At 42.6% G+C, this 21,735-nt stretch overlaps 1 protein-coding gene across 2 annotated transcripts; it reads left to right on the top strand.

The window, feature by feature from the left end:
- Window positions 1-6,467: 6,467 nt before the first annotated feature.
- On the top strand, window positions 6,468-7,925 carry LOC122758442 (nuclear factor 1 X-type-like). Of its 2 annotated transcripts, none has more exons than XM_044012636.1 (2): window positions 6,468-6,488; window positions 7,296-7,925. In XM_044012636.1, the coding sequence occupies exons 1-2, from the start codon at window positions 6,486-6,488 to the stop codon at window positions 7,908-7,910; spliced, it is 618 nt and encodes a 205-aa protein (XP_043868571.1). In that variant the 5' UTR covers window positions 6,468-6,485; the 3' UTR covers window positions 7,911-7,925. The 2 variants fall into 2 exon arrangements, with proteins under 2 accessions (XP_043868571.1, XP_043868570.1); XM_044012635.1 differs by lacking the exon at window positions 6,468-6,488 and adding an exon at window positions 6,506-6,763.
- The last annotated feature ends 13,810 nt before the right edge of the window (window positions 7,926-21,735 follow it).

The following is a 21,735-nucleotide window of genomic DNA, read 5'->3' as shown; positions in this document are numbered from 1 at the left end:
AGATTATGTTGAATCTGATCCAGCGATTTTTACCAGTACAGGATGGATCCTGAATATCGTATTAGCTCATCCCAAGTTACCTATGAATTGTTGGTTTTATAAAGTTTCATAACTTGGTAGGAACCTGAAGTTAAAATTAAATGAGACCATGATCGTATTACAATATCCACACCTGGATGAATGCGACGCTCTCTTCAGTAAAATGATTGAACCTCTTTACCGCTGCCGTCCCTCCTGGCTCTGTCTCCTCCCAACCTTCCTCTGCCCTGGCTCTCAGTCAGCGGTCTGAGTCGGGATCAGGGGGAGCCGGTGTCAGGCTCCGGCTAAGGTCAGGGACACTAAGTCGGGCAAGAGAGGACGGAGCCGAGCCCTCTGCAGCACAATGCTGCGCTCTAATGAAGGGCCAGGCGGTTGGGAAGCCCTCGGGTGGTGCAGACAGAGGCTTAATTGGTCTAATGAGATGCAGCGTGGCCTCGGCGAGGTCATCTACCACAGGACAGAGCAGGACAAAGCAGGGTGGAGAGGCCTAACGCTGGGTCGGATGGAGGAGGAGCACGAGTTTACTCCTTGTTGCTCAAGTTTCTGAGCACAATCCAGATAAATCCTGTAAATAAATGTTCATGTTCAGGGAATGCAAAAGGGCTGAAATTATCTCAGTGATCAATGTTTGTCAGAAAACAAAATATTTAAGCCAAACAATTTATCACAACAAAACAAAAAAAGGCATTTCACTGTGCCAAATTATGATTTATTTGGCTTGAATATTGTGTTCTATTATCTCCATAATTTCCTGGAAAGTCAATTAAGGTTGTCTGCAAAAACAAAAGGATGTTTTTCTTTTTCAAGTTTTCATACATTTTATTTTGTCTTCATTAAAACTGTAGTTTTTTTTATTATGTAAGTAGTGATTTACTTTTCTTTTTTTTTTACACACAGCAAGCGGCCTCCTGATTATTAATGCTTTCATGCAAAAAGCAGGAAAATAGAAAAGAAAATATATATAAGATTATTTGATACACGATTGTTATCTTTTGTGGCAATAGATCCATGATAAATAAATCCAGTCATTATTATTAGGCCTGGATTAAAACATGACTTTTTAAGTTTTGTTTTTTTTCAATAAACTGCAGTAAAATGTAAAGTAATGTGGTTTAAAATAACCTAACGGTGATCAATAATGAATCAGAGTAGGATAATCCTTTAAAGGCCATTCAGACACAGTAATAAAAAAAAAAGATGTCATATATTTTAAATGATGGATTATTCAAATGGGGCTGAAACTGCAGAGGGTGTCTGTGCGCTGCGTTGATTGAAACCGGGTTTTTTCAGACTAAAGAAGCCTTTTTTCGCCCTTTCCTCCTCACTGAAAGAGTTAATCTGAAGTTGGCAGCCAACTCCACAGTCTCGGTCAGACGTGCGGAGAATTGAAAAATAAAGGACTTCAAAATCATTTCTTTTGTCTCGGATTTAAATTCAGCGGAGGCTTTTATTTTTTTTTCTTCCCTCCCCCCACCACTGAAGAATGCAGCTGCGCTTTTCCTTCGCGCACGGATTATGAAATTAAAAATAAATATACATTTTTTGGTATCGCAGTTTAACACATATGTTAGGTTATGTGGGGTTTATTGAATCCAAATAGGGGCCACGCCTTCATGAAACAATGATACTAAATAGAGCAGTGACAGAACAGGTTGGTCCAGACTCTGACAAAGTCAAAAATAAAACTCATCATCTATTTTTCCACATACAGCATACATGTAGGGTATTTCAGGCAAGTGCAGCACATTTTTTACAACATTTAAACCTACACGTTTATTGATTTTAATTGATATAAATCGAAGTCGGGTTTTAACAACGTATGCATGTAGGTTGTTTTTTTTTACATCATACGAAGGCTGCGTGCTTGAGGTGTTAAAGAACAAAAAAAAAAAACAGTATTCATAATTGATTTTGAATACTTTTGTATGTATACATTTTTAAGTATAGTATTTATTTATTTTTTACATCTGCATCTTTATAGCTTTATAATTTTACCATGATAGTTTTAATTCAACACTATTATAATTTTGAAAAAAGTACTGTAAATAATAAAAGGATGCTCTTGTTGGCAGAAAATATGTGTATTTTAAAGAATAATACTGAAAAGCACAGTATGACATCATGCTAGTATGAGATGACGGGTGACTTTCCTGACGTACCTCCCTGAAAATATGATTTTGTTCTCTCCTGGGGGGTTCTAGCATGACAATTTTGTGACAGCAATGTTATGAATTGATCACTTTTAAGTGGAAAATGATTCATATTTAAAATAAAATAATAAATATTCGCGTTCTTGAGGCGGTTAGTTACTTTAAACGACTGGGGGGGGGGCTTATTACGATGCAACACCTCAGCCTGAATTATGACCCATAATGCTCTGCGCGCACACGCACACACTCGCTGCACTGTGATGACCGGGGTCGTTTAAGGTGAAGCTGTACAACGTATTAGCTTTTGTTGTGTCGCTGAAAAGCTCGTATTTACAGCGCTGGCGTTTGTATACGTCGTGTTTGTTGAAAGAGGGACAGAGAATATTATGAAATACACGGAGGCCATCCACTTATGGCTGATAATGAGCTTTAATTGAAGCCACCTGGCGCTTAATACCAACTTAATATCCAGGTAAGGAGATAAACATGACGTCACCTGTGTTTTCATAACCAGTGTACAATAACACCTTTTATTTAGTGTAGAGGCAGCTCACACACATAACTAGACAAACAGAAATAAACATCAATGTGACTTTTTTTCCCCCTTTTTTTTTTTATTAAATAGCATGACTAAGGAAAATGACTTTAAACCCCTTGCAGTCAAGTCCCGGTGACATTTGAATGGTGGTGTATTTGCATGTTGGCAGAGTCAGGCAGAAAGCTTTATTTATATCTTATTGAAAGGCAGGCGATTCAAGTGTCAGTTATGTGCCGCTGCTAAGTTTCCGGGCGTTTGTACTGCAGGTGGTGATGAAAACAAATGCACCTTACACACACGTTCTCCTATTTCTATCCATTTTTCCCTTAACCTATAACCACGGTTAACATGAAATGACGTTCTGCCATATTATGACCAGGTGTTGTTCTCCTTTAGGACTACTAGTCCTCACAAGGTCAGTGTTCATGCCAGAAAAGGTCCTAAACAAAGACAAGAACACACACTTAACAGCTATTATTGTTTGGACTTTACACTGATCACCATTCATATGGACCGCCTAACCTGCAGGAATTAGATTCTGCCTTATTAAGACCATGTTTTAGACCCCATGAGGACTACTGGTCCTGGGGAAAAAATCTGTGTTTACAACAGAAAAGGTCCTAAAGAGGGAAAAACAAGTGTGTGTGTGTGTGTGTGTGTGTATGTATATTTATATATATTTATATGTGTATATATATATATATATATATATATATATATATATATATATATATATATATATATATATACATATATAGATAGATACACATATATATGTATATGTATGTGTGTGTGTGTATATATATATATATATATACATATATATATACATATATATATACATATATATATATATATACATATATATATACATGCGCACTGGCCTCCTTTGTTGCATTATCTGACCATGTATCATACTTTGGCTTCGGTCAATGACACACAAGGCGACTGGGGATGACTGTGGAGGAGCGTCGTCCTTCACTGTTATCAGATGATGAGTGAGGTCTTGCTGTTGCATTAGGCTGATGTTCAGGACTGTGATGATGATGATGAGGAGGATGAAGCGGAGATGCAGAGCCGTTTGGAGGCTGCTGTGACATTTATTAGTGATGGCTGTGCCTTTTGTTGGTGCGTTTGCGGTCTGTGGATAAACAGAAATTCCAGTGACCTTGGTCAGAATTGAAAATCCAGCCTCCCACTCATATTTGGCCACAACTCCTTTGACCTAAATGATGCCCATGTTATTGGAGCAAGGTAATTTATAAACCCAAATAATTGAAAATAATCTCAATATAAAGAGGTTTTCTTATTGCTTTGTCGTCAAAATGTCAGAAAGTTGTGAAAAAATGCTGTGAATCACTGAATTATAGTGCTGTGACATCTTCAAATTACTTAATATGATTCACACTTGTAACTTGTAGATGTAAAAATGACCAATTCTTCCAAGTGTCAACATCATGATTTAAAGTTTGCTGATGTCTGCCAAAGAATATTTTCTATAATTGAGCAGCAAGAGTTTTGGGTCTGCAACACTAAAATATGTCATTTGTTATCTTTATTAAATAATTGCAGTGTCTATTTATTTGAGTATTGGCCAGGGTTGTATTCCTTTGGTAATTATTTTGTGATAAACCCTTCAATGCTACTTATTTTCCGTAAGTAACTGTCAAATATTCCAATACATTTGTGTCAAGTATGGAAAGGAGAAGCATCCAGAGGCTTGAACAGCAGATGGTTTGTCTTGTTGCCTGATGTTTTTTTGATTATAAGACCAGACGTAGGTCAGTCTTGTGTCAGTTGATGAATCATTTCATCAAACACGTGTTGTGCTGTGCTTTTTATTTTCTGAAGAGGAACATATAGAATTTGTTGCGTTGGATTCAAACGCTGGCAGAATTGTGTGTTGACAAAACATCCACAGATCTGTAAACAACTCTATTTGTATACATTTAAGTATGAATTTGCTTGTTTGCAGTCACAAGCCTGCGTTGCCGGTCTGGGATTGAGCAGCATTTGTGCTCTGCAGACTACAGCCGTCTGAAGAGCAGGTGCAACCGTGAATGAAGCGCTTCCTCGCGAGGAGGCAACATGGCAGCCGTCGCCGTTCCCCCGACCTAACGCCAAAACCTCCCGGGGACTTGGGAGGAAAGCGCAGAGCGTGTTTGGGTTTACTTGGCGCTGTGGTGGGAGACGGTGACATCTTACTGAGCGTTTCTCCTCCGCTCACGGTTGTGCTGACCTCAGCTGAGGCAGATTCTGTTTCCTCATGCCCGCTGCCTTTTCCCCCCCTTTTTCTTTTTCTTTTTTTTTTTAAATCTGTAACCATTTTCGGCATTTGTGCATCTAAATCATTTCGTGTGTGTGCAGTCAGAGCAGTGTGGCTGCCCGAGGTTTGTTTCTTTCTCCCTCTTTGTTTGCTGTGGTAAACCCACGAGCAGCTGCCGGTGGTGGTGGTGGGGTCTGGAGGGATTCAGAAGCTGTGCGTTCTCTCTTTGCCATCCTCTGCCAAGGTGGCATTATGCAAGCAGAGCGAGGGGTAGAGAGAGAGAGAGAGAGGCAGAGGAGGGCGACGGGGCTGTGTGTGTGTGTGTGGGGTGGGGGTGTTAGGCACACGAGGCGAAGGCGGCCATAGTAAAGATGGAGGCAGGCTGAGGGCTGCTGGGATTGGTGCAGGAGGAGACTTGCTCCCCTGAACTTTGCCTTCGTGTCAGAGTGGAACTTGTCGATTTGGCAAATTGTGCGGCATCGGACAAGGCTGTGCGCTCTCTTACACTCCCACCTGCTCCCTCTCTGTCTCTCCCTCTCTCCCTGCCTCTCACTGTCTCCCTCTCATTGCCACCACTCACCCCCCACCACCACCACCACCACCACCTCCTCCTCCTCTTTCTCTTTTCCCTCCCTTTCAGCTCTTGAAGCTAACGCATTGGCTGGGCTACAGGCATCTTGTTGCCAAATAGGTGGGCCCTACTCGTGTTGGCAAAGGCTCAAGCAATGGTTAGGGAAAGAACGCAGAGAGGACGAGAGACGGCGAGCGAGAAACAGAAAGAGAAAGAGAGAGAGTTGGAGAGAAAAGGGGAAAAAAGAAGCAGCACTCGGCTTTGCCAGCGGTCGTATGCGCTCGTCCAACATTGATTCGGCTCTCTCTCTCTTTTTTTTCCTCCCTATTCTGTGCTCTGCTCTGCCTGGCCCCCCCATCTGTGTGTGTGTGTGTGTGTGTAGTGTGTGAGTTTGTGTGTGTGTGTGTGTCTTGTGCCGGGCCCAGGGATCAGAACAGACACCACTAACAATTACACTTTGCCAAGGACTTTTTTTTTTTTTTAGATTTTTGGAAAGCACAAAGGACTGTTTATTTTAAGTGCATCTATCCCCGTTGTTAAAGTTCTTTTTTTCTTCTTCCCAGAGAGCAATACAGTTAACATTTCTATTTTTACCTGACAGGTTATTTTGCTTTAAGTTTTTTAATCTGTCCTGTTTGTCTTTTTTTTTTTTTTTTTTGCTTTTGTCCAAAAACCTTGTTTTTTTGGTTTTAAATTTTGGCTCACTGTTTTTAATGAGCATCATATTCTGCTAATTATTTTATTTTAATTTTTTTTTACAACCCCGCAAGTTCTTTTTTTTTTCATCTGCTAATTCTCTTTCCGCTGCCAAACCAGTACTTGCTTTACATTGGGGAGCGCGGGAGGCAAAAAAAAAACTGGTGCTGGAGTTTTTTTTTTTTCACTTTAAACGCTGTGCCAAATTTATGATGAGAGTGCAAAATGGTAACTACCAGGCCGTCTGTCTTCCTCTAGCAGTGTGGTTTTCTGTGGTGATTTCTGTCCGCTTTCAGTTTGTTGTGGAAATGTGAGTCTGGTTGGAGCTCCCTTGCATGGTCGCAGAGATAGGAAATGGTATGGCTGATCTTTTAGCAGCACATTTCAACAGTGGTCTTGTGGCGGCAAAGCTTGGCGGTGGTGAGCGACCGGTGTGTGGCAACCCTGGCACAGGAATGCTGTGGCGAGATCTGGGCTTTGTTGCCCAGAGATATGTAGTGAAGGTATTATGGTACAGCAGAATAACTTCTCTTTTCACAGCGGGGGGAAAAAAAAAAAAATACGGGAGCGCAACTTGGCTCAGCTTTTCTGTGGCTGTTGTATTTGTATTGATTTTGTTGTCTTTGTGTTTATTTGTGGAAAAGGAGATTTTGCATTATTCTTTTGCATCTTCTAGTTAAGAATAATTTTCATTAATGCATGTTTATTTATGTTTTATATAAATTGATGATTATTATTTTTTTAGGTTACAATATTTATTTAGGATTTTATTTTTATATTATCTATGTATTATTTAAACTAAATATATTTACAATTTATTTATAATTTTGATGACATCAACAACTATAATCACTATTATAAATTATGTCATATTTAGATTTTCACTCTTTTGCCTGTTTTTATTGAAATTGTCACAATATTTTAGGAGCTTTATGTTAAATAATTTGCATGCTGTCTTTTTTTTTCTTTTTCTTTTTTTTAAATAAAAGTCTCTCTTTCTGTTTCCTGACACCACATGTTTGTTTCTGCTTTTAGGATGAATTTCATCCCTTCATCGAGGCCCTCCTCCCCCATGTCCGTGCCTTCTCGTACACCTGGTTCAACCTGCAGGCCCGTAAGCGCAAGTACTTCAAGAAGCACGAAAAGAGGATGTCCAAGGACGAGGAGCGCGCAGTGAAGGACGAGCTGCTGGGGGAGAAGCCAGAGATCAAGCAGAAGTGGGCCTCGCGCCTGCTGGCCAAGCTCCGCAAGGACATCCGGCCCGAGTTCCGCGAGGACTTTGTGCTCACCATCACGGGGAAGAAGCCCCCCTGCTGTGTGCTGTCCAACCCCGACCAGAAGGGGAAGATCCGCCGCATCGACTGCCTCCGCCAGGCCGACAAGGTGTGGAGGCTGGACCTGGTGATGGTCATCCTGTTCAAGGGCAGCCCCCTGGAGAGCACGGACGGGGAGCGGCTGGTCAAGTCGCCCCAGTGCTCCAACCACGGCCTGTGTGTCCAGCCACACCACATTGGAGTGACGGTCAAGGAGCTGGACCTCTACCTGGCCTACTTCGTCCACTCACCAGGTATGTGGTCCCTGACCGCAATAATATATGAAACACACACACACACACAGAGATATCAGCTAGTGAGCTTCTTCATGTGGTGATTTGTCTCACACACACACACACTAACAACAACACACACACACACACAGGTCAGTGTGTGATGTGACACGCACTCCCTGGCATGCGACTTACAGATTGGACCCTGCCCTTTACTATGTACCAAGCTGAGCCAATGCCAGGCTTTGTTAAATACTGTCAGGACTGAGATAACAGCCCTGTTTTGACATTTAAAGGGACAGTCTGTGCAGTTTAATCCATTCAAAAAAAGAGAAAGGAAAAGGAGGGGGGAAAAAAAAGCTCTTCAGATCAATGTTTCTATCTGGTTTAAAGAGATTCTAAGAATTTGACAGTCAGGCTTAAAATCAGTGTTTACCTACAGATATATTTGCAGTCGTACATTTGTTCAAGTATTTGTGCGCAAATGTGTCTAAATCCAAATGTGCATGTTTTCCAGTGCCATCTGTAAACAAAAGCATCTGCAAACCTGTTTATCTGACTATGCATGCATGTGCATACGTGTGCATATGTGAGGCAGTTGGTCATGAGTCTTTAATCCATGTGTGTTTTATTGTGTGATTGGTGTGTGTGTGTGTGTGTGTGTGTAGTTGTGTGGAGAGTGCAGTGACAGCTGGCCCAGTCCCAGATAGTTTAGGAGGCAGGGAGAGTCAGCCTGTCTGCAGCCTCAGCCGCGTCAGCCTTACACCACAACACACACACACACACACACAAGTGGACACACTCGGAGCTCTCCCTCAGACACCCAAGCTGCCCCTTCATTGTTTGTCTGATTGTGCTGATTACACACACACACGTTAGTGACAGTGTGGCTTCGTGTCATGAGTTGAGTTTTATTTTTCCATATTCGACACACACACACACACACACACACGTTTCCTGTTGTGACTGTGAAGTTAAAATAGAGGTGCTGGAAGTGTGCGAGTGTCGTTTATTCAAAGCCACATACATTCTACTGTGAGGACAATGATCCACTGTGGAATATTATATTCACCTTTGTTTGATGTCACAGTGGCACAAGCTCCATGGGAGCATTGATGTTTACTTCATTTTATTTTCATATTTAATTTTGATACTAATGATTCTTTTGCATTAACAAAGATCAATAATTGTAAACCTAAATTAAGACGATTTTTGACGAGTTAAAACACACGTCTGGTGTTAAAATTAGCAAATTAGATTAAGAGAAAGACATTTAAAAGAATTATAATGCTGCATGAAGCATAATTACTGTGGTCTTTTAGAGAGCAGAACTGTTCCTTATTAAAAATAATCCACTTTAACTGTGGCTTCATCAGTTTTTTTTGTGGCGTGTAAATGTCAGGATTCAGTTTAAAACAAACAAACACGAATGTAGTAACTCATAAATGTAGGAGCTTGAAATTTGTGGTGTAATATAATACAAATGGAAGCGGAGCTTCTCTGCGGATTCCTCAGACGTAGTGTGACCACAGTTTCGCATTCACACGAACGTTTCATCTTTGAGTCAATTTATATTTCTGGTTTTATGATCCAGGTATAGGCAGGTGAAGGCTGATCACTCTGCTTCTCGTACACACACACACACACAGTTAGAGACCCCTCTTCTGCCCTTTACTATTATCCTGTGTTCTCTTACCACAGACTGGCATACAGTTACAGGCCCTTAATTCTTCTTCTTGGCAGGGAGGTGCATCATTCCTGTGAGACAGAGTACCCCATGCCAGGCTGCTTTCAGCCCAGTGTGTTACTCAGCTTGAGTTTGCGGGGCCTCCGTGAGCGCCTCTTCCTGTTTCCACAATACTCCGTGGCGAAGCGCGGCTCAGATTAGCTCCCAGCGCAGGCTGGTGCCCCTCAGAGTAAAGCCTCTTTTTTTTCATTCCGTGCCAGAATCCAGCAGCCACTCATCCCCACACATTAATTGAACCGGCCTTTATCTTCCTGGTTTTGTGCATCACGTTTCTTATACATATACGAGCATTTCTTATATAAATCAGTTTCATTGACATCGTTATTGTTTTTCAGGGAGCAAACGATTGTCTTAAATGATTATACACGTTTTCTTTATTGGGGGAAAAACGTCAAAAATGTAGTGTTGGTTCATTTTCATTTTCATTTTTTTGATGTTGAAAAAAGGCAGCAGGTCCTCTTCTGTATGAGTGACCCAGCTCTGCTTTTCCACATAAGCCCCAACAGCAGTGCGTGCGGCACCTTGCACATGCAACTGGAGAGGACAGAAAAAAAACATTAGGGGGAAACAACTAAACTGCAAAAAAATGTGCTCCTCCGTGGTCTCAAATGGCTCCGTTTTCCAGGAGGCAGGCTGGGGTTAACCAGAGTTTACAGAGGACAGACACACAGTGGCTCCATTCTAACCTTTGGGGTGGCAACATTACAGTTTTATTCTTAGCTCCCCATTCCCGGGTGTCTGTGTCTTGCGGAAGCTATCAGTTGCCAGGCCTGATGATTGGACTGCAGCCGTCTCTCTCGCCTGTCCCCGCCATGGAGTTTCACTTCTCCTCTGCCCATTGATACTACTGTCACCCGCTGATGAGGAGGGGGTTTAAGGGGAGGGCGGCGGGGGCTCTGCTTTCAAGCAGCGTGATTGACAGAACATGGGATAGATATATACACACACGTACACACGCTTACCCCCTCCTCTGTTTCTGCTTCCCTTCACTTCAGTATGCGTCTCTGCTTTTGTCCAATTATAGACTTGGGCCCTTGCAGGCGGGGCAGTGAGTGCTGGGACAGATCAAAGCAGCTGTACTCTGATCTTCACTTCTGCTCTGCACATGCAAAAACAAGGTCCCACTGCTGAGCTAACACTAACCTGATCATTATTTTTTGACAGCTACCTGGCTGCATATACACCGCACAATTACAGTGCCGCAGACTGATCAGGGTCGTCACCATTTTCTTTTAAGGGATTCTGCTACATCTGATGATGATGATGATGATGATAATGGTTCAGGGATGTGGAGGAAGTGAGCGAGTGCAGGAGGATCTGATCACATCTTTGATCACTCGGGCTCGCCGTATGCCTCCCTCCATTTAGAGACCCCAGATCAGGTCAAGTTTTTTTTTTTTTCCTTTCCTTTTTTGAGCGACGTGTTCCATATTTGTCGGCCTGACGGAGCCACACAGTTCCAGCATTAGTCATGTTTGGAGTCTGAGTCGCCTCATGCGGCTTTCATTACTTGTGCTGTTATGATAAAAAGATGTTTCTGAGAGTGCAGCCGCCATATCTGTTCTCTGTGCTGGAGACAGACGGACCAGAGAGGTGCCAGGGCCAGGTCTGAAAGCCAGCTCTGTCAGCCTGTGTGTGTGTCTGTGTGTGTGTCTGTGTGTGTGTGTGTCAGACAACACCATATCTCCATGCTGCTCTGGTGTGGCTGTGAACCTAAGATATTCATTTACTCATCAATGTGTCTCTGCGCATAGTCCCGAGGTTACAAATGGCCAAGAGAATATCTTTTAATAGAGGTGAACAAAGAGAGGGATCGACAGGGAGACAGACGGCCAGACTGAGAGACTTAACGCCCACTGTCATGCTAATCCATCAAACACATCTTATCTGCTTCGCCCAATATCCTGAGCTTCAAAAGGAGGTAACGTTATCAGATGCGGTTACATAATGAAGAAGAAACCAAACAGCACAGAGTGGGTTTTAGTTGTTTTTTTTTCCCCCATACTAAGATTTGTGTAATGGTTTGTAACAGCTTTACAATGTGATGCTGTACAGTAGAGCAGATGATTATAAGAGTAGTAAAACTCCCGTACAGGGGTGCTATGTTCTCCCATCATTTGCAGAGTGTTATAATAATAATAATAATAATTATAATAATAACGGTTAAAAAGAAGAATCGCGGCAAAGCGTCCTCCGTGCCTCGGCTGCTTGTTTCTGTGCAGAGCAGAGATTTCTGGGCGGAGCGCTCCAGCGTTCTGGCACTGGTCCGTAATCCGGGGACGACAGAGAGAAATGGAGAGTGCCGTCGCCGAGGGAGCCACATTCATCTGGTGTGAAAAACACTGCTGGTCCGACACTTTTAACGGAAACTTCCCTCTGCTTTGTTGTCATTTGGAATAATGTGCCCAATAAAGTTTGAGCGTCTGCGACGGCGTCAGTGACACTGCGGCGTTTTAATGTGCACTGAGGCAGAGGGGCCTCCAGCAGCCCCAGCGTGGCCCATTTCAACAGCCCCCAGTTTTTCCAGCTCTTCTTGCTGTGTGTGTGTGTGTATTGAGACGGAGGTAAGCGTGCGGAGTGTAAATAATTACTGGCAAACCGACGATCAAACATCCGAATCGTTTTGATTAGACACAAACCGTCATACTGACACTCGGGCTGATCCTCTGACCTCCCTCCACCGACCCCTCCCAACTTTCCACCGCTCTATAGGTCCGACCACTGAGAGGCTCTATGGGTTTGGTACCGGGCCAACCTGCTTCATATTCAACTGTAATTATCCAGTTTAGTGAATAATACTGGAGAAGATACACAAAAGACCGAGTATATTATTGAATTAAGTCTAATTTTGAAATAAAGGTCAGGTCTCAGCTTTACAGACAGAAAAAAAATCCCTGTAGCAGAAAGTGCCTTTTCTCGGCAACATGGATTAGCTTTATTACCTAATTTCACTGTAGAGCGATTTTTAATTATTTGTTTAATTAAGGTTAATAAATATTTGTTCTGGTGTCTCTTTTTAGAAATTCAGCTTAACTGTGTTCACTTTTTAATTTGGTTGCAGGTTTCTACTCCATTAGAACATGAATTTACTTATCAGTAAATTAAATGATCTAATAATATGCATAAAAGCGACCTCAGTGAATGTAGCAAAGACGTGCAGAAAAAGAATTTGCAGCTTTATTTTTCAATTTGTCCACGGCCGTGTGTTTGACTGTGTTCCTGAATGGGTTTGTTTTTTCTCCTTCAAAAGAACAAAACAACAGAAATATGCTAACATTCTCCCCCTAGGTTCTTTGTGTATTATTTTTGGTCTCGACTCCGTCTCGTATCGGCGTCAGAATCTGCATGAGCAGTCCTCTCCTTCTCTGTACAGACGCCAGGCCTGAAATCTGTCTGTCCCCAAAAAACATACGTATCCCCGCGCAGGAGGGGCGGCTTGGCTTCTCAGCCGCCTGAGCCGAGGGGCAAAGAGCAGGAAGAGAGGAGAGGTGGAGAGAGCGTAGCAGAGAAGGAGAGAGTGTTTTCTGGGCCGCCTCCCAGCAGCCAGATTCTGATCAGTCCGCCTCGCTCCTTGTTCCCTCGGTCCAGTGAAGCAGAGAACGCGGAGACTGCCCTGTAATTGGGACGACTCTTTCCATATGGAAAACAGGACTGGAAAACACCCGGCGACACCACCCAGAACAGATCCCCCTTCTCCTGTTGTGGATTTTCGTTTAACACTCTTCCACGCTCAGAAATCACCAAATGTACACACGCGGAGAATCCGCTTCCATAAAATAACCCCAAACAAAATGATTTGAAATTAACGATTATAATAATTAGGAGAGTCAATGAAATGTCTCCCTTTTTAATTTCCCCTCTTTATTTATTTATTTATTTATTCTCTAATGTAATGCTAATAAATGTCAGTCACTGCTGCTCGCACGATATTGAGCCCTGATATAAAGTAAAAAGAAAAGCGTGGAATAAAGATGATGCAAAATGCCATGCTGAAAACAAAGAGAGAGGGAGGGCAGATATTCAGGCTAGTGGGGCTGGTTGGCAGCATTTGGCACCCGGAGCTGCAGCTCTGTTTAGAAGGTGCCAGCTTTTCAAACTGACACACAGCCTCTGCCAACTTCTCTCCTTCTGATCCTTTTCTGCCTCTCTCTCTTCATTTTAACATCCCCATATACTTGTTTTCGCTTAACACTTCTTCTCTGCACGTTCCCTTCCGCCCCTGCCACCGCTCTCACGGATGCTTCGCTCACAGCGGGTCGCTGGGAAGAGCGAGCATCACAGCATTTCAACTTCTGCGGCGGAGACGTCGGCGCGTCGAATAAAATGGCTATCGTGTTTTCCAGATTTTTTATTTTTTTATCTCACCGATTCCAAAAAAAAAAAAAATTATAATTTTCCACCTGCTTTCAGCAGAGCGAATATTGTTCCTCGGTGTGATGGAGCTGCTCAGGTCAGGTCCAAACAAAATGGAGGATGAAGCACGGCTCCTTGCCAATCAGAGCACAGAATGATTCCACATGTGGGGGCGGGAAAAAAAACCCCGACGCATGAATAATTCTGAATGTTTTCTGCTTTATGTTTACATAATTCTTGATTTATTTTTGGGATTTTTTTTGCTAAGCGTCGCCAGTGCTGTCGTCGCTCCGCGCAGGTCGCGGTCGTCTCTGTAGGAACTGAAGTGCACGTCTTGTAGGTCATTCAGGACCGAAACCCGGGGGCCTTTTCCGAAGACAAGAACCGCGGCGCTGTGAGTGATGGGAGACGGCATTAAACGCTGGGTATGGGGGTGGATGGAATTACTCAATAATGATCAGAAAATTAGAGCCATTATTGAGGGAGAGTAAACAGGCCTCTCTAAGTGTGAAAGGCCCCCATTCACCCAGGACCAGGAGCAGGACTCCTTTCTTCCTTTCACGGATCCACCCACGGCCTTGAGAGCCCCGCTTTTGTTCGCTGAAATAACAGAGTGAATATATGAGGTCGTGGGGGTGGGGGTGGGGGTCCCGTTGCCCCTGCTGAGCATAGTATGGAATAGAGCTACTAGCTGTAGGGTACACCCTCCATATTTATCCGCCCTTTATGTTCTATTTACGCCAATGGCAGGTCAAAATGAACTTGTCTTTAATTAACTCGTCTATCTGATGTGTTGCGATAAGTCACTTAGTTCCCGGCAGGTGTTTTTGTGCGCGTACGAGTACACCTGGGTGTCTCTTCGCTATTATCGTCACTGGAAAAACACAGCGCCCGTCTCTTTCCCCCCCCGGCTCCTGCATCCTGAGAGTCGACAGCCAGGGGAAGGCGGGTGCAAACTAGGCGCTAATGCGACTACTTCCTCGTTTGTCAGCGCAAATCTACTAATTAATGGGGGGGAAAAGGATAAATAAATAAACTTGCCACGTCTCAGAGCAGCTGAGCACCAAACACTGTTCTAATGGGGACAAAGAAGCAAAGAGAGGGGTTTACACTTTGAACAAGCCGTTGGAGAGAATAAAGGAGGCTGTGTTCACTTTTAAACCACCATTTTAAAAAGATTTGTTATGCAATTTAACAATACTGTTAAGTCTTTATGCGAGTTCATTATTTTCACATACCTCAGCTTTATATATCTGTTTTAATAGTTCATCAGTCGTTTATTGCTCCGTACATCCAGGCCAACAAAACATCACAATCACCTGACACGTTCACTCGGTTATGTCTTTCATATGGACGGCCGGCTCCGTTTCACATACATCATTTTGGATGGTAACGTTCTCATTATACCCATCAACTGTCAGCACTCGGCTCTCTCGTCTATAATTTCAGACTTGTCTGAATTCTTATTGGCAGCTTTGGTGCATAAATTTCAAAGTAGATAGGAAAACAATCTTTTTCTCCCCCCGCCCCCTCCCCCCTCCTGGTGAGCAATGAAAATGTGAAAAAAAAATGAAATAATCAAAAACACATGTCCAATATTGTGTTTTCTTTGTTGTAGTTATATGGTTATGACCTAAAACTTAAATTTCTTCATTTTAAACTCCAGTGCTCCAGTGCACGAAATGCACCAGTGTATTTTAACTGTCCAGGAAAGCCAATGAATGGAGTTGCCATGGCCACATAGCCCTCTTTTTTCCTTTTTTTTTGTCCCCGCTTCCCCTCAATCTACCTTTCCTGGGTGATGTCCAGAGAGTGTCAGTGACTGGCCTGGTTGGCACGATGAGTGGCCGCGCAATGCTGGGTTGTTTCCGTGCCACTCCAGCCCACTGTGTGGGCAACCAGAGTGCACGACTCTGCCAGAGGAATCCACTCAGATCATTTTCACTCTATAGAGGGTATCCCCACGCTCATGTAAAGCAGATAAGCAGAGCTACGTATATGATAAAGGACGGCAGCACAGTATGAACACGTAGCTCTCTGTTCTCAGGAGTGTGATTTCCCTTTCAATGGAAAAATGATATATTTACAGTATATGACAAAAATAATGGATTTCTTTTTTGAAGTCATGATATTTTGTTTCAGGATATAACTTGAACGGGTCCAAGGGAGGCAAACTGTACTTTTGAACCAGATTTTTTTTTTCTTTTCTTCTTCTTAATTAAAATACGCATTTTGTTGAACTTAGTTCAGTCCAGGGGGTTACACATAAGTTTTTGCCTCCAAGAAGCTCTAAGTACCCTTTGAGATAGCAGCTCAAATATAATTAGCTTGTGATATGAGACGACTATTTTAACCCTTGTGTTTTATTTGGCTTTAACTTCTCATTATTTACGCTCTGTAGACCACACTGTTTATTTTCTTCCTTGTAAAATCCTTTTTTTTCCCCCTTCTTTTTGGCCTTGCACCCAGTTATTAGTGGCAAGTTGGCAACTCTTCTCTCCGCCGGAGCTTTACACATTATAGGTGACAAAATGCAGAAGTGACTGCAAGGCATTGTCATAACACTGTGTGTCTAAGTGTGTATATGTGTGTGTATATGTATATATATATATATCTGCACACAAGGTATGCATATATATATGTATATATATATATATATCTGCACACAAGGTATGCATATATATATATATATATATATATATATATATATATATATATATATATATATATATATATATATATATATATAGTTCTACTTCGTCTAAATCAACTTGTGTGTGCAAACTTGAAGCTGCGTTACAGGGAGTGACAAGGTCATAGCCTTGACCGGAAACCTTAACTACACCTGACATGCTCAGTAATCACATGTTAGTCAGTATGTTTCCATGCACAGTCAAGTCAAGTTACAGTTGACAGTTTGACTGTGCCATTCAATTGGAACACCGCCCTCGTCCCAGCATATAAGCACATTTGCTTATTGAATATAAGTGAGACTACATCCGCTCCACTAGGGGGCAAAATGCCCTCTTTCATTGTGTGAGTGGTGGTTTCCATTTTACCATGCAACTATTTTTTAGCATTTCCTACCATCCATTACTAAAAAATATAAAATTCTTTCAGCAGGTAGAGCGTAGAATCACTCTCCTCGTCACTCCAAAGAAATGTACCAGTCTGAATTTCCCCATATTTTTGTCGCCGTTGTCTTATTCTTTTACTTCTCTCATGTCCAGTGATTAGCCTGGGCTGAGCATTGTGGTGCATGTGCTGATGACTCGGGCCATCTTGAGTTTGAATCTGACTGAAGGTCTGAAGGTATACGCAGATTTAATAAAAATATCAGTGGAAATTAAAACGTGTAGATGTGTTTTAAGAGTCTGTTTTAGTCAAGCGAACACATTTCACTGTGTGTTGCATGCGAGCTGTCCAACTGTATTATCATTCACAAAACATGAGCCTTCCCCTTTCATTCTTCAAACGCAATCTGCTTTTCCTCTTAAAAGATTAAGCCTACATCCCCTGGGGCGCTCTTTAACTCCAGAAGAGTTAAGTGTGTGAAGTATGTTTTTAGGTGTCTGTGTGTGGACTCTATTAGAGAGCATGTGTGTGTGTGTGTGCGCGCATATGCCCATGTGTGCCATAAAGGCGGGTTTAGCAACAACAAACGCTTTCTGCAGCCGAGCACACGAGTGTCCCCTCTGCACTGCTCCCGACACCTGAACCACATCACACCTGATGCCTGTGGGCCTTGTGTGTAGACAGGGATTGAAGAAAAAACGAGCACATTTGCAAGCAAAGCATGCACAGAAATGTACCCGTGCTCATGCGATTATGACCCAGATGGTCCCAGCTGACCCAATTGAGGTAAACCAGGTCCCCCTTGCTGGTGCTGGACAAGGTGCAGTCTGTCATCGCAAAAGTGGACAGTTAGAAAATGATGTTTTCACATTTTCAGGATCATTGGGTGATGAATATTACAGTTGCACTGGGTGTTCTCCCCTCTCCTCTCACAGCAACAGTCTACTGTTATTTGCCCTTTGTGTGGTAACATTTGATTGGTGTATTATTAGACGCAGACCACCCTGCTCCTGAGCCCTACTTGAGTTTCCATTCTTCTGCTGCTCCAGCTTTAATGCGGGGGCTCTCCTCCAGCAACCCAAACATACAGGGGAGCACAGGCAGAGAATTGAACGTAAAGGCCCGATTTGAGAAGACCTGAGCGAGGCACAGTCCCTGCAAGTGTGTTCCGCTTCAGTGCAATGGTGATAGAGAAGGTAATTCAAGCCCCACTGTTTATTTTAGGAGCTGATGATCTAGAGATGGCCATTAAAAGCAGAGGGCAAACAATTTAAGAGCAGTAAATCTGAATAGAGGAGAGGAGTGGGTGTGGGAGGACAGGAGGAGGAGGAGGGAGGATAGGGGTTCTCTCTGCCACTCTCCATGTCCCACTCCTTCATGCAGGAAAAAAAAAATACTTGAGATGACAATGAATTAAAGCAATCTGGCCTTCATTCTGTGGTTAGATTTTTATCAGCAGTTTTGGCCTCGGGATCATCTCGGATCCCTGCTTTCTTTTCTTTTGTGCCTGCTCTTTTAGTGTTGTTTCTGTTCTTTTCATCCGAGTTTACTTTCCCTTCTGGCTTGGCTGTAAAACGGACCTTAACGAGATACCATTCACACCGCAAGGCATCAGTAATGGTCCCATTATCCTCACTGCCTCATTCCAGGGTCGTTATCCTCCACCAGGACCCAAACACACAGACTAATGTGATTACTCCAATGCCAACTTCACTGTTTGTAATACATTTTTCCCCTCATGTGATGGACTCAAAGATTTTGTCTTTGGGCATCGATTCAAACTACACAACCCTGGCTGCTACATCGTGAAATCCTCATGATAAGAGCCATGAATATCCTAGTAAACTAAAGATGACTTACACAGAGAGCTGCTATTTTACAGTCTTGGAGCCAATGTGCATCAAATCTTTTAAGAATATACTACCAGTGTTTAGTCTGGTCACATTCAATAGAGCAGACACAAACCAGCTCTCTGCTCAGTTTGACTTTCAAGTATGATGCAAAACTACTACGGCCATGCAGATAAATGTAAAAGATAAACATTTGAAAATAGTTTTGTCAACACATGATGAAATATATCTTTGTCAGCTAAAAAGTAATGTTAAATAGAACAGGTAAACACTGGCTGTAAAGAATTAATAATAATATTAATGATAATGGTAAAGTATAGATACATCGTTGATATAGCTACACTTTATTGATGTTAAAATTTTGGCAAGTTTAGCAAATTAACGGTAAAGTAGATAAAAAAAAAAACAGCCAATCTGTTGGTGTCGATAAAGGAATTCACTTGATCTGAAATGTCTTGGGGTAATTTTTAAGTATAGTTTGGTAGTGATTGCTGCACATCTTTATCTCCTTGCCAAATAGTGTGCAATAACTGTTGATTGATGTCAGTTGAGGCAGTCGTTTGGCAGTGTTTTATACTTAGATTTTTTATTTTTTTTTTCTTCTCATTGTGCTTTGCTGAAGCTGTTGTCCCAGTCAAAACGCATCTGATGTTACCCAAAACCTGACCTAGAAAAAATGGTGGTTTTTTTCCCCCCTTTCCAACTCTTGCCCATCTCCTTTTCACTGGGCTTTAGTTGTGTGATGAAGTAATCCCAACATATTTTATATCCTAATGCAAAACAAACAGAGCCAAATTACACACACATTCTTCCCCGGTACTGATTCGTGGAAGTTGCTAACCAAATCAGGCTCCCTTTTCGCTTTCTCTTTTTCCAACTCATTTGTAATCTCGGTGGATCTGTCCTGGCTAGAACTCTTAACTGAAATAGCCTCAAGCACAAAGCTTCTTTTGTGGTCATGCTTCTTCTTTTTTTTTTATCTGTAAGGTGTTTGTGAAAAAGAACTGGATTTTCTCTCTTTGGGCCCAAGGTCCTTCTATTGCACCACCACTGCCTTCCTTTGTCCCGGTCCAGTCTGGTAAACAGTTGTTTTACAAACACAACTGTTAACCACACACACACACAGAGCTAAAACATTTTTTTTCTTCCAGGATTTTAGTTTGGAGACGCTCTGGTTTACATGGAATATAATTCAAGTGTTACAAGTGCCTAGCTGTTTTTGTCATTATGTAGTTGTAACACTTTCCCTGAACCATTCATGCCAGTGACCTCAGTCTTCCCCAAGATATTTTGTGTAAAGGTTCTCTGCTCCAAGTCCAGTCTCTGCCCTGTTTACATGGTTTTCCTTAACCACCACCATGAAGATACTATAAATAAATACATGATAAGACTCTGCCATGTTGCTCAACTGTGATTCTGCAGAAGCCAAGTACAAACTAGAAAGTGCTACAGCAACAACTTGTCAGGTTCCTTGGGTCAAACTTGGGTCCTTGCAAAGACATTGATTCACAATTTATTTAACTTTAGCCGTTTTCTTCAAAGGCTCGTTACGACAACCTCGTCCACCGTTGTCTGCAACGCTCGACAATGCGCTGCCCTCTGGTGGCTGGAAGTATGTGGGCAGTGGCGGCGTAGCGTTCGACCATGCAGAGGGTCACGGCCCGTTTCTCCTCGTGCTTACGTAGCATCAGTTCCGTTGATACTAGAATGAGGGTGTGCATAAGTCAAGCGTTCTATCCATGTGTATGTCCTTGTGTTCTTTGAGCGTAAGCTTGTACTTTTTCATAATTCCCTTTTCCGATTTGCTCTTTTTGTGGATCAAATGAAAGTGTGAGCCACCTGTCAGATTTACTGCTCTTTATGAGGTAATGAATGTAGTGAAGGTCACGTATGTCTGCATGGTGTATGGACGTGGGCTGATGTGACTCTGGCCTCATACTGTTTGAAACAGTCATTAAAACAGTATAAAAGAGCCGTAATAGCGTAAAAAGGGATTTCTCTGCTCTGGCTTACGTGAACTTAATGCTCTATACATGTCAAAACCACAGTGGACTTCTGCCTATATGTGGAAACTTTCAAGCATGTGTAACATCTTACTCCACCCCAATCAGTGATATTTGCTTAAATGACAGTGATAGAAAACACCTGCTGGGACTGCCATTTTGCATTAACTTGAGAATGTGCAACTTTTTGAAAGAAGAAAAACAACTTTTTTTTTTTTTCCAACCACATCATGTTGAGTTGAAGGTACCGTCTTACCTCTACACCCTGTGGGCTTCTTTGGTGCAACAGCGTCTATTCGACTGTATCTTCGTCCAAAATCCCAACAGTGAAAGAGATTTTGCTCACTTGGACAGGTAGATGTAATTGTATGTATGCATGTGTCTACATTTTCCTGAGCATAGTGTCCACTGTACGATATCATGTGCATTCGCTCATGCTGAGATTATTTTTACTCGCTCAACAAAGCCATTTTAGCACTGACAGAAGGACGCACATGCACACCCACAGTCCCTCAGTCAGGCGGACGTGTGCCCTGCACAGCCTGTCATTACGGCAGCCCTGATGTGGTCACCGGGTGGCATCGAGGCCTCTTATTATTGCCGGTACAGGAAAACTTTCACTCAATTGCTCTACAGTGCCCCCTGTGTCCTTGATTCTTTCTTCTTTTTTTTTTGCCGCATTCGCATCCTCACCTCCTTCTCTCCCTTCCATCCCTCCTCCCTGTCCGTCTCGTCCAAACCCACATCCATTTTTCTGGCTGTTTGTTTTTAGTACATAAACCATCGTGACACGCGTCCCCTGGGCAAATGGTGCATATAGGAGAGTTTAGGTGTTTGTGCGTGTACACGTGCAACAGCTCACATTAGGAATGCAATGAAACATGGAGCAGGTCCAAGCCAA

This window comes from Solea senegalensis, linkage group LG21, assembly GCF_019176455.1.
Source record: "Solea senegalensis isolate Sse05_10M linkage group LG21, IFAPA_SoseM_1, whole genome shotgun sequence".
Classification (NCBI taxonomy): Eukaryota; Metazoa; Chordata; class Actinopteri; order Pleuronectiformes; family Soleidae; genus Solea; species Solea senegalensis.
This window is presented reverse-complemented; position numbering and strand designations above follow the sequence as displayed.